Source organism: Danio aesculapii, chromosome 24, assembly GCF_903798145.1.
Source record: "Danio aesculapii chromosome 24, fDanAes4.1, whole genome shotgun sequence".
Classification (NCBI taxonomy): domain Eukaryota; kingdom Metazoa; phylum Chordata; class Actinopteri; order Cypriniformes; family Danionidae; genus Danio; species Danio aesculapii.
In genome coordinates, this window is record NC_079458.1 from 5,689,058 (window position 1) to 5,703,593 (window position 14,536).

Genomic DNA, 14,536 nt, shown 5'->3' on the forward strand with positions numbered 1-14,536 from the left:
TCTCTTAGATCGCTCAATGCTTTCCTCCCTACCTGAAATACTCACTCAGGATGGAGCAGAGAGATGTCGCGGACACCAGAAGCACACGAGAGGCCAGTTTGAGACCACCAAAACACATCTGGAGAGAATATAGACTTTCCTGCATTCATTGGAAATTTTGTTACAACATCATCTGAACAAGAAGCTGGAAACATAATCAACTATGTAAAAAATGACTTTGTAGATCCATATGCTTTTGGATTTAAGCATCTGCTGGATTTTTATCTGACTGTTCTCCATCGCTGGATCAAGACAAATCCTACATTTGAGCTAAACAAGAAGTCAAGTGTTTAGAGTCAGTCAGCAGATAGTTGTGTTGTTGATGCAGAATTTTTGGTGGATTTTAAAGAGACTAATTGTTCAGGATTCAAACCTCGTCTGATTGTGTTCACAAAGTGTCCCACCATTGGACTAAAACTATCACACTGGGACTGAACATGAAGTTATTTTCATTTAGAGTCAGTCAGCAGGTGTAAAGTCATAATTGTAGAATCTTTAAAGCTACGAATTTCAGGATTCAAGCTGCTGTTGGAGTTCCCAAAGTGTCCCACTATTGGACTAAAACATATTCTACATCGGGACTGAATAAGAAGGCTGTACAGGAAAGCTGCACTTGTAGAAACTTTGACAGACTTTACAAAAAAAAACATATAATAATAATAGTAATTCCTTACATTTATATAGCGCTTTTCTGGACACTCAAAGCACTTTACACATTTTTGGGGGGAATCTCCTCATCCACCACCAGCAAATGACCACTCGTAAAACATTTGAGCTACTGCTGGACTTTATGTGAATGCGTTCCCAAAGTTTCCAACTACCGAACGTCTATATTGGGACTGAAAAAGAAGCAACTTTCAAGTATTTAAAGTCAATCAGCAGAGGTAAAGTCATAGTTAAGTATCTTTGACGACGTTTATAAAGCTACATTTTTCAGGATTCGAGCTTCTGTTGCATTATCTGAGATCCCAAAGTGTCCCACTATTGGACTAAAATATATTCTACATTAGGAAAGCTGTACTTTTAGAAAGTTTACAGAGCCATATTCTCCAACATTTGAGATCCTGCTGGATTTTGTGTGTTCTTAAAGTTTCCAACTGCTGAACTGCTACATTGGCACTGAACAAGAGCCAGTTTCGAGTCAGCAGTTATAGGATCTTTGATGAAGTTTATGAAGCTACATTTTTCAGGATTCAAGCTTCTGCTGGATTATCAGAGTTCCCAAAGTGTCCCGCTATTGGACTAAAGCATATTCTACATTGGGACTGAACAAGATAGCTGTACTTGTAGAAACTTCACAGAGCCATATTCTCCAACATTTGAGCTACTGCAAGACTTTATGTGTTCCCAAAGTTTCCAACTGCTATACTGGCACTGAATAAGAGTCAGTTTAGAGTCAGCAGGTTTAAAGTCAGAGTTATAGTATCTTTAAACCAAGATGTTTCAGGATTCAAGCCTCTGATGGATTATTGGTCTTCCCAATATAGGACTAAAACAAATTCTACATTGGGACTGAACAAGAAGTCCGATAGTCATATTCAGATGGTTAAAGTCAGTCAGCAGGTGTAAATCTGTATTTATAGAAACTTTGATGGACTTTACAGAAGCAGACTCTTGACTGCATTCCCAAATAATCCCACAGTAGGACCAAAACATCTACAGCACTATGGGATTAAACAAGAGGTAATTTCTATTGTTTTAGAGACAGTAGGCAGGTGTAAAGTTCTGATGGACTTTATAGAGTCAAATGGTTCAGGATTCTGCTGGATTAGCTGACTGTGTTCCCATTAAATCTACTACACTGGGACTGAAAAATAAGTGAGCAGTCATCAGTTAAAGGACCTTGAATGGAATTTATTGAACCAAAATCTTCAGGATTCAAGCTTCTGATGGATTATCTGTGTTCCCGTAGTTGGACCGATACAAATTTTACACTGGGACTGAACAAGGAGTCATATTCAAATAATTAAAGTCAGACGGCAGATGTTAAACTGTACTTTGATGGACCTTACAGAATCAAAATTTCAAATGATCAACATTTGAGCTGTATTTTATGTGATCGTGTTCCCAAAGTTTCCAACTACTCACCTGCTACAGTACATTGGGACTGAACAAGTAGTCTTACTAGGGTTTAGAGTCAGTCAACACTGCTGAAGTCATCATAACTGTGAAACATCTAATAGACTTTGCAGAACTAAACTGGATAATCTGTCAGTGTTCTCAACGTATCCCAATATTATACATTGGGACTGACTAAGAAGTCATATTCAAGACTCTGGAATCAGCCAGCAGGTGTAAAGTTGTCCTTGTAGAGCTTCACTGAGCAAGACCTATATCATCTGCACTGTATATGTGTGCCTCTTTGAGTAACTCCGCATACAGCCATGGGAAATGCAGCTGGGAGTTTGGAGATGTCACCCGTACGGGATATTAAACGGCCCCTCAGCACTTATGGGCAAAAACCGCCAGCGGCTCCTAAACTGCCTCAACCGTCTGAAGAGGAACTAGAGGAGAGGTTCAGCATTGTTTTGGTATGTACATGACTGAAAAAAATCCCATAATGCAAAAGAGTATACGAGGGTGGGGGGTTTTGCTTTAATATGTCATTTTTGTTACTGTGTTTTTAAATATACAAACAGCATATTGAAGATTTTCAGTATGTTTGGTTGAGGAGTTAAGATCACTTTCATCATTCATTCACTTTCCATCGGCTTAGTCCCTTATTTATAAGGGGTTTATTCACTTTCATCATAGTTAGTGTTGGATGGGCTGTTCTGGGCTACCCCACACGGTGTTAACAGAATAGCACCAAAATACAGTCATAAACAATTTTGATTGGTTACGAGTAGGGCCAGAGGGAATCTGCGGACGTGTTTTGCTATTTCTGTGGAGAATTTTGGTAAAAATTATAAAATTATAAAAATTATAATTGAATTATTTTGTGAGTATCATAACTAAAACCTTAATATGTGAAATAAAAAATTATATCTTTTTAACTTTTATTTAATGTTTAAAATGCAAATCCAATTAGATCCACTTTATTTGGTAAACAAAGCAAGTCTCTCATATAATATATCCATTAAAAGACAAAAGACAAAAAAATATTACTGTACAAACTGCATTATACATAAATCAGATGAACATTTTCATATTAGTCAATAATATTGCTGTAATTAATTTAAAAACTGAATAAATATAGATTTATACACCTTTACTCAAGTCAATAAACAGAATTAATGATGGGCTAAAAATCTGAGGAATTCTGCGCGTGCAGATTCTGTGTGGACCTAGTTATGAGTTAATAGCCCCTTTCACACAGTGATTGCAGTAAATATCTTATATATTGTGGAAGAAATTTACCAGTAATTTCACACTGAACACTAGAAGTCCCAGAGAGCAGCCATTTGGCTTTTTTACCTATAAAACCCACAGGAGAGCAGATGGGCTTGAAGGCTTTTTGCTAATATCCTAAATCAGCTGTGAACAGATGCTTTTGTTTTGTAAACAAGGCAATTACTGGTGCACAGGCAAGGACGTTCTGTAATATTTCCGGAAAAACACCATTCACACACCCTTTCCAAAATGCAGGTAGATTCTGACATCATTAACCAGAAATGACCTCAAGATGGCTGCGATTGTATTTGTAAACATGAAGGGGGCAGTCTTTTTGTTGATGGGTTTACTTTTATTTAATTAAAACTTTAGCATTCGTGCAGCTGCTTTTGTCCAAGGCAAACCATTCATTCATTCATTCATTCATTCGTTCATTCATTTTCTTTTCAGCTTAGTCCCTTTATTAATCTGGGGCCGCCACAGCGCAATGAACCGCCAACTTATCCAGCATATGTTTTACGCAAGCGGATGCTCTTCCAGCTGCAACCCATCACTGGGAAACACCCATACACTTTCATAAACACACACTGCGGACAATTTAGCTTACCCAATTCACCATTAGTGCTTGTATTTGGACTGTGGGAGAAACCAGAGCATCCGGAGGAAACCCACGCCAGTACAGGGAGAACATGCAAACTCCACACAGAAATGCCAACTGACCCAGCCGAGGCTCGAATCAGCGACCTTCTTGCTGTGAGGTGACAGTGCTACCCACTGCACCACCGCGCCACCTCCAAGGCAAACCAAAATACTTAACTATAGGAGAAAAATGTTGTCGCCAGCAGGTTTATCATAAGCATTTTATCGATCATTTTTTCTACAGTGGGCACTAAGGAACAGAAATGTTATGTGACTAACAAGCAGATGTGAATGCGCCATCTGCGTCCGAATGTTCTGATTGGCCAGAGTAGACGTCTCGCGTCAGCGTGTTCTAAACATGTACATGCTCTTTCTGGCTATTTTCCTTCTGCGTTCGCACAAAGCAGCATTCCAGGAAATTACCGGTCATTTTACAACTTCCTTTTTTTGGAAAATTGGTGTACCTGTATTTTAGTAAAGGGCCTGTTCACACATGATCTCTTCTGCCGGCTCATTCTGAAAACGTAGCCCTATATACATTTTTGGAGATTGCAAATAATGTAGCCTGAAGTACGTATGGCTGCATTTTGTCTTTAAAACAAACGCTATGGGACGGTATGATGCATTCCTTTTTGGCTGACTGCTTACCTACGTATGGATGGCTTTCCCGCTGTTACCAGTTAGCCCAGTGGGCTATGTACGTCGGTGGACTCGAGACACAGAGAGGAGTTGACCACGATGATGGGGTTCGAGTCCGGTGAAGAACGGTTCCAGAAAGTAAATAAGACAAAAACAAAAGCCAAAAAATAAAATAAATAAATAACAGGGTGAGAATGTGGTAAACTCTGAAAACGTGGTAAAAATCAGGTGAGGGCTTTTCTTTTTCTGGATTGCTTTTTAAAACTGTCGGTTGCGTTTAGGGAAGTGGGTGGGCGGGTCAATCGGTGCTTTTGAAAACACTATTGGTTGGGTTTAGGTAAGGAGAAGGGTGGGTCAGTCAATCGGTCAGTCATTTAGTCAGTCGACAGCAGCCTCTGGTGGATTTATGCAAGAACAGCAGACGTAAATGGTACTCGAGAGAGAAATTTGAGATCTCAAAAAGTGTACACAGTGGCTTCTGGTGGATTCGCTAAAACAAAAACTCCAAAAAAGTGTGGCTCCTGGGACATATTTGGCACTCTCCAGAAATGTATATAGTGGTACATTTTCAGAATGAGCCTGGGTTGGATCTCTTTCCATAAAATTGCCGGTAATTTAATGAAAGAGTCTGTATGTGTGAAAGGGGCTAATGAGACATGAGACTGATTACCGTATACTTGGCTGACACTTTAAACAGATATCAGAAATGAGCTAGGAGGAGCTGGGGATGGTGGAGGGAATGTAGAATTGGTGAGCAGCCAAATGGTGAAGAGAGACTGGATGTTTCATTTAAATACACCACTATGTCAAAACTGGATTAGTACACGTCATAAAACGCTGATTGCCAGCCAAGGCAAGCTTGACTGACGTGTCCAGCCTGAACACTATGCTCGTTTCTGCATCAACTAGAGCATAATACGGTTGAAATGCATCCTGAAACTGATGTGCATCTTTTCGCATGTAAAAACCACCACTACTTATGCTAAAACGACTTATCTACCACTAGATAATGTGTACCAAGGTAACTGCATTCATAATCATCCTTGCGAAATCTGAAAAATGCCTCTGATTATGAATGCTATGCAGCAGGGAGGCTGTAACTGTGCAGCTTGGAGACTTTACTGCGTCATTATTACTGTAGGTGCATTGCATGTGCTCTATCTGCTTATCATTTGCTGTATTTATGATGAGAGCACAATATTTGCTGGGTGGTTAAATATTTTTTATGGGGATCTACTACTTGTTTTGATCTTTTAATGTTTTTTTTTCTTGAAACATTTTTATAAATGTTGCCACTTGTTACAGGACAATCACTTAAAACATGTAAAAGTACTGTTTTAAAACTATATAATTGAATATTCCCTAATGGAATTGTTTGTACGATCAAAAAAGTGACAAATAAAAAAGCTAAAATACATGATTATTTAAATTTTAATATTTAATATTTTTATATAATATTTTTTAGTAATGTTTAAAACGAATCGGTTTTTGTTGTACTTTCTAAAACAGCTTAAAAGCAAATGGATAAAAGCTTGATGTTACCGTAATGATATGCTTCAGCATATCGAGACCTGGAATTTTGAAGAATTTAACAGATTAAAAACTTAAATTCAGCTCAGAGTTTAAAATATTAATGCATGAAATCTGCATGGACCAGATTCTCTAGTACATCTTTAGCAAGTCTTTCCCTCTTTTATCGACTGTATACACAGTTACAGGAGGACTATTATGGCTCTGCTATATTAGTTAAGTCAGCTGTACTGTAACTCATTCCATGTTAATTAATTCATTCTGCCAATATCCTTGATGCTGTTCCTCAATCAGATAAGCACTCCTCCAACATACAGCGGCGAAAGGCCATCTAATCTACAAACCGGTATTAAAGGGCACGTGCCTCCACATGCATTGGGCAATGAGAGCACAGGGTTTGAGACATGCTGTTTGTATAATGGAAATGCAATGCAAATCAAGCAAGTTGCACCTGTAGCAAGTTCTAGATAAAACAGCATGTAATTGAAGAGCAATCACTCGAAAACACACAGAGACAAGTGTGCATATTACAACACAAAGCATCAGAACAATTACCAGAGAGCTTGTTTAGGAAAAGTCAAAAGCATTACCTCAAAAAACATGGATGTTATCATGGAAAACTTCCATATTAGTGGACATATGTATGCACACGTGAACACATGCAAATACACTTTCAAGAAAATTTCGGAGAATTCGGAGAATTCTGCGTTGGTGTCTTTATAAGAATGAATGCATCTACACAGGAACAATAGTTTTGCCTTCATATGTTAAGCATTTAACCAAGGGCGGATTTTAACAATAAATAAGGTACAGTTGAAATCAGAACTATTAGCCCCCCTGTTTATTTTTTCCCTCAATCTCTGTTTAACGAAGAGATTTGTTTTCTAATTTAAAAATAATATGAGCAACACATTTCTAAACATAATAGTTTTAATAACTAATTTCTAATAACTGATTACTTTTATCTTTGCCATGATGACAGTAAATAATATTTGACTAGATATTTTTCAAGACACTTCTATACAGCTTAAAGGGACATTTAAAGGCTAACAATTTTTACCTTAAAATGTTTTTTAAAAAGATAAAAAAGTGCTTTTATTCTAGCCGAAATAAAACAAATAAGACTTTCTCTAGAAGAAAAAATATGATCAGACATACTGTGAAAATTTTCTTGCTCTGATAAACATCATGTGGGAAATATTTAAAAAAGAAAAAAAAAATCAAAGGGTGCTAATAATTCTGACTTCAAATGTAGGCTGCCAGTTAGGGCTCTTGGAAATTTGGGGGCCCCCCAATAAATGCCTACAAATATAAATTATACTTATAAATTATATATAACATACACTCAATATATATGTATATTTTTTACTTGTTCAAACTACTTATTTAAAATGAGCTGAAACAACACAATTCTTGAGATTTCATTGTGGCAACCTATTTTTTTATGTTCAGTCCACATGAATTTGTTAAAAGTGTTAAGTTAACTTAACCGATTTGTGTTGGGACAACATGAATTAATTGTGTGGAACCCTGTATTTTTTACAGTGTAGTTTCTATCATATATTGTATATGGTGAGGGTCAATGTTGGGTAAGTAATAGATTACAAATTACTGACTACTATTGGAAAATTGTAATCTGATTACATTACTAATTACTTCATGTAAAAAGTAATTTTTTTATTAATTATTAATTACATTACTTTGAAGTTACTTTTAAAACACGTAAAATATACCTATAAAAATACTAAATGAACTGCAGCTCTTTCAGTAATTTAATATTCACTGAAAAACATTACAATGCGTTGATCACAGCAGCTTGTCATATCCAAAAGACTTAAAGAGATAGTTCACTCAACTTAAAATTCTCTCATCATTTACTTGTTTCAAACCTGTTTGTCTCACACGAAAGAAGACATTTAGAAGAAAACTGAATTCCTGTCACCACTGACATCCATAGTATGAAAAAGCACTTCAGCGTTTGGGTGTTCTGTGTTTGTCTGAGGTAATTAGTGTATGATGTGTATATTCCATTAACATGTATGAAGCTAGTCGGTCAGTTCTTGTCATGTGACTCGCGGTTATCAACTAGGTGCACCTGGGAAATGCGAGCGCACACAATATGCCCTCCCAGTATGCAGGTCCACAAAAGACGCAGTTTGTAAACAGCCCCATAAGCAGCTAAGTAGTTCTTTTCACATTCAGAAGATACCTTCACTCCCACTCCTACACAATAGGCCAATTTAGCCTGTTCAGGTTGAGATGGGCTGCTGTGTTTTTAAATAGAATGCTTTCTATTTAAGTGCTTGAACAAGTAGTTCAAGTGCTTGGTCGAGTTAAAAGCAGTCGAAAGTTCTTCAGAGACTGGACATAGACTGCAGTTCAATGTCATATTTTAGCTTTTACGTTTAAAGAAATTAAACTAATGTCTGTATTTCCACTTGAAAAAGCTAACACTCTCAACAGCAACTATTTCAGCTCACGTTCTCCAGCAATTTAAAAGCGCATGCTTATTAATTGACTTTGCAGTGGAAAATGTGTTTTAAAAGAAGCATTTTTTTCTTATAAATCTATATTTGTAACGTAAGTAACGTAAATACATTGACTTTAGTAACTGTAATTGAAATACACAAATTAAAAATGTAATTTGTTTCATTACTGCGTTCCTCAAAAATGTCATTAGAATACAATAACGCATTACTATGGAACACGTTACACCCCACTCTGGTGAGGGTCTAACATAAAATTGTAATGTAATTGTCACATATATGAAAACGTGCCCCCCCCCCCCTGTTGCAAACAATTTATTTGTGTTGAATTTAAGCAAACAAATTAAATTTAATAATGTTCAACTTAATTTGTTTGTTTAAATTCAGCCCAAATAAATTGTTTACAACCACGTAACGTAAAAAAATTGAGTAAATCCAAGGAATCATCTTTGAATCTTTTTTTCAGTGTAAGAAAAATACAGCAAAATAAACAAACACACAGGGTGCACATTAGGACTGTTTAGGGTCCTCAAATCACTAAATCCACCACTGCATTTAGAGGGGACCTATTATGAATTATACAGTTGTTTGGCCACATTGTGTGAATGTAGCCAGTTTCTAATGGTAGAAATTGATTAATCCTATTTTTAATAATCAAACTGAAAAAAATGATGTCTGCAAAACTGTTGCAAACAATTTATTTGTGTTGAATTTAAACCAAAAAATTTAATGTAAGAAAATTCAACTTAATTTGTTTGTTTAAATTCAGCCCAAATAAATTGCTTACAACCACTTAACGTAAAAAAATTGAGTAAATCCAAGGAATCATCTTTGAATAATTTTTTCAGTGCACACTTGATAAAAAAACAGTCTGCAGAAACACTTTGATAGACATTCTCCCTTTGTTCGAGTTATCAGAGGGGGAAAACCCCACCTATTAATGACGATCTCTTCCTCATTAGCAAAAACAGCCCTGAGTGAGAAGCAGCCGTCCTCCATAAGCATTTTCACATGCTAAAAATAATGTCCGTGACTCTAAGAGGATTATAAATGTGGAGTTTTAGGCACATAGGCGTTTGTAGCTCCACCCTCTTTTAATTACTATTTTTTTTAAACGACAGTCATCAAAACAACACAATTTAAATCAAAGCCTAAAAAGAGTCAGTTTCAAAGAGTTATAAAACATATATATAACTTAAATATATAACTTTAGCTGAAACTTCACACACACACACTCTAAACACCTCAGAGTGTTATTTTACATCTTGGAAAAGGGCATAATAGGTTTCCTTTAACACACACAAGCTTTGTGCAATGTCCCATTCAGACTGGGGAGGAGAGCAAGACTTGCACAGAAACCACAGGCCTGTAATTATACAAATGGTCTATTCAGTTAATGATATCGTGCAGCTTACTGAAAGGACGAAACATCCATCTTCTGCAGTAGCCCACCCTTCAGCGTATACATATATCAGACGCTATGAATCAAAGCCAGTTGTGAATGTATTTCTGTATGATTAATACTTTAGAAATGAATCATAAAAAATAGGCTGATGATTGAAAACAACAACAGAAGAAGAAAAGATAGAGCTGCGCTGGTATGAAATGAAAGAATATTATGAAATATATGCAGTTATTAGCCCTCTTGTGAATTTGTTATTCTTTTCAAACATTTTGCAAGTGATGTTTAACAGAAAAATGACATTTTTAAACAGGATTTGCTATTATAAGTTCTGGTGAAAGTCTTATTTCTTTTAGTTTGGCTGTAATAAAGAAAACAAAATGTAAAAACTGACTATCTGGGCTAGCATTTCATCACTGCTGTGTTTGATAGATCAGCGACAGGGGGTTTTACACTGCATGACTCTATAATAGAAAGAATCGCCGACAACTTTGTCTTAGTCCACAAACTACGTCTCACAACCAAACACACGCGAGAAGTGACATGGAAACAACGTGAGGTCACATAGTATATCCTTTGTTATTAACTAGAATATTATGAAATATGTGCAGTTATTAGCCCTCTTGTGAACTTGTTATTCTTTTCAAACATTTTGCAAGTGATGTTTAACAGAAAAATGACATTTATAAACAGTATTTGCTATTATAAGTTCTGGTGAAATTCTTATTTCTTTTAGTTTGGCTGTAATAAAGAAAACAAAATGTAATAACTGCTAATTTAAATAGTATCATCGCGTCACAGATGTTTACACACTGCATGACTATCTGGGCTAGCATTTCATCACTGTTTACCCTGCAAATAGATCAGCGACAGGGGGTTTCACACTGCATGACTCTATAATAGAAAGAATCCCCGACAACTTTGTCTTAGTCCACAAACTACGTCTCACAACCAAACACACGCGAGAAGTGACATGGAAACAACGTGAGGTCACATAGTATATCCTTTGTTATTAACTAGATACACTGAAAAAAAGATTCAAAGATGATTCATTGGATTTACTAAATTTTTTTACGTTAAGTGGTTGTAAACAATTTATTTGGGCTGAATTTAAACAAACAAATTAAGTTGAACATTATTAAATTGAATTTGTTTGTTTAAATTCAACACAAATAAATTGTTTGCAACAGTTTTGCATGCAACACTTTTTTCAGTGTACTATGAAATATCTCATGGGTGTTGGGGACTCATTCGTGATTCTTTCAGATTGCGTCTTTAATAGTTCACACTGTGAATGAGCACTGATTTGCCTGTGATTTCTGGCATTTGTTTGCAATTTCTCAAAACCTGTAGGCGAGTCAAAATCGGGGCTAAAATCATGCAGTCTGAACTTAGCATAAGCCTTTAAATTGCACTTTAAACTTAATACTAGTATCTTGATAAATATGTGGTAAAATATTATGTACTGTCATCATGAAGATTAGCTATTAGAAGTTTAAATATTTACAATGTGTTGAATATAATCAGTTAACAGTACTTGTGAAAGTATTTGAAAAAGAATTCACATTTCACAGGAAGGTGAATAATCTTGCCAACTGTACTTTCTGTTTTTTTATTATTTAATTTTGACCAATTGTAGTTCTCAAAAAAGCAAACAAACAATCCTTTATAGACTTAATAAAGAATTAAACCGATATCAACAGTTGACTCAAACCTAGGGTTGCACGTTTTACTGGTACAATGGTAGTATCGCGATACTATGGCTTCAAAATACTGGCAGTGCCACTGTGGTTTGTAAACAGTAGTCTCGTCATTCACGGTTTATCTACAATAGATAATGTTGCATGTGGAAAAGTCACTAAAATGCTCACACGTTTGTGCAACAATAAAACATTTTATTTGAATAGTCTGTGGAGCATTTTAAGGTTGCAAAACTGTGTAGAGTTTGCGCATTTTATGGTAGCCTATTGCACGTTTTCTGACGCTTCAGTTCAAATGCACATCTGAATCGGTTCATTTCTGTTCCTGTTAATATGATTTATTAGCTACAACATCCACGACAATCTCTTAAAAGAACGACTCACAAAGTGAAATTTTGAATTACTTTGGATATATATATAGATGAAAAACCCAAAAATAGCACCAGGAAACATTGAATCAATTTTTGACCACTTCATTTAGCCTATTTTTGTTAAAAACAATTTGTAACAAAGATAATTTGTATCTTTATTTTAATGTATTTTTTGTTGGTCAGTTTTCTACAAGATAAACAAAAAGAATGAATACATTTTAGGTGCAAATAATACTTTTTGGCCTTGAATTATGAATTTAAGTAGGCTTATTATAACATAAAATATAGCATTTCTGACAATTTTCTTTATAATTTGAGTTATGAATTACAGTATCACAATACTACTTGGTATCGTGATACTTCAGCTGGTATAGTATCATAAGAGGTATCGCGATAACCCTACACAAACCCCTCCCTAATAAATCCAGTACATACAGAGAAACTTTTTTAAGTGTTTTATACGGATAATACTGCTAGTTGTACACTACCCGTCAAAAGTTTGAGGTTAGTTTTTTATTATTAAGAATTTTCATTCATTCATTCATTTTCTTTTCGGCTTACTCCCTTTATTAATCTGGGGTCGCCACAGCGGAATGAACCGCCAACTTATCCAGCATTTGTTTTATGCAGCGGATGCCCTTCCAGCTGCAACCCATCACTGGGAAACACATACACACTTATTCACACACTCATACACTACAGACAATTTAGCCTACCCAATTCACATGTCTTTGGACAATGGGGGAAACTGGAGCACCTGGAGAAAACCCACACGAATGCAGGGAGAACATGCAAACTGCGCACAGAAACGCCAACTGACCCAGCCGAGGCTCGAACCAGCGACCTTCTTGCTGTGAGGCGACAGCACTACCCACTGCACCACTGCATCACCCCTATCATGAATTTTATTTAATAATTTAAATAAAATTATTCCGTTCATCAACTATTATTTTCACATTATTAAATGTAAAAATGATGTAAATTTGTAAATGTAATGTATTTTTAAAACATTTGTTAAATATGTATTTATTACTTATTATATGCACTTTCAAATGAAAATATTACTTCAGTTATTATTGCTTTTATTACTATTACCATTAATAATAATAATAATATTAATAATAATAATAATAATAACAATTATAATAATTAATATTAGAGTGATTTCTGAAGGATCATGTGACTCTTAAGACTGACTACTGAAGCTGAAAATTCATCTTTAAAATCACTGGAATAAATTATTAAATGAAATGTATTTTTGATTAAATAAATGCAGCCTTGGTGAGCAGGAGAAGCCTATTTTAAAACATTTAAAAATCCTACTCACCCCAAACTTTTGACCGGTAGTGTAAAAGCAAGACAAAATGTTCAGAACAGACAGAAATATAAAGCGAAAGATGACGATTATGGGATGTTGTCAATGTTTTGTCCTTGATTCTACTTTCCTCCGGCCTCCTGTCCTCATTTCTTGGCAGATAAGGTTAACTAACACTATAAATGAGACACAATGAGCTCTGAATTCAAACATGCACAGATACAATAACACTGTGTCTACGTGACAGACACAACGTCACAATTATGATCTTGACAATAATAGTCAACAGAGCTGTCTGCACTGCAGGCATTCATACAGGAAGACTGTTTGAGAACACTATGTGTGAGTGTAATGTGTACTTACGTTGTGGGGACCAAATGTCCCCACATGTACAGCAATACTCATAAATTTTGACCTAATTGGGACGTTTTGGGGTCCCCATGAGGAAAATGGCTCATAATTCACACAGATTAAAGTATTTTGAAAACATACAAATGCTGATTGTTTCCCGTGAGGGTTGCTTTTAGGGTTAGGGGAGAGAATCCACCGTCTGAACAGTAGAAACATCACTACAGCTATGAGAAGTGCCCATAAAAAAATATCTGTACAAGTGTGTGTGTGTGTGTGTGTGTGTATGTGTTTGCCCTAAAGCTATATTTCTGCAGACTGCAGGTTTTTTCCTCCCCTTGACCTGTTTTGCATATTAGAACAGAGCTAATGTGAAGAAGTGTAATTCAATATGCGCAAAAATTAAATGACACAGCACTAGACAGACTGTGTATTGTTTATCACATTGACTAATGCTGAAACCTGTGCCATCAGTAAAAATTATTATAAGTAATTATATCTGCAATGTCTTGCATGCTTTCAGAGGCTTTTTAAAACACGGCTTACATTGTAATATGAATTGCTAGCATTTATGCTAATATGAATTAGCAAATTGCTAGAAGTTTTTATTAACATGTTGCTGACATGTTTAGTTAACATGTCTATTATTAATTAGCATGTTGGAAACATTTTTACACATCTAAAACCTTTTTAACTTGTTGCTATCATTGATTAGCTATCATATGCTAGCACGT

The 14,536-nt window shown here is 35.7% G+C and overlaps 1 protein-coding gene across 1 annotated transcript in view; it reads left to right on the forward strand.

The window, feature by feature from the left end:
- Window positions 1-2,043: 2,043 nt before the first annotated feature.
- The window catches only part of fmnl1b (formin-like 1b), a 57,481-nt gene continuing 44,988 nt past the window's right edge, over window positions 2,044-14,536 (forward strand). The window contains exon 1 of the mRNA XM_056451107.1: window positions 2,044-2,570. Within this exon, the coding sequence (XP_056307082.1) occupies window positions 2,424-2,570 (147 nt within the window). The 5' untranslated portion in view covers window positions 2,044-2,423. The remainder of the gene's footprint in view (window positions 2,571-14,536) is intronic.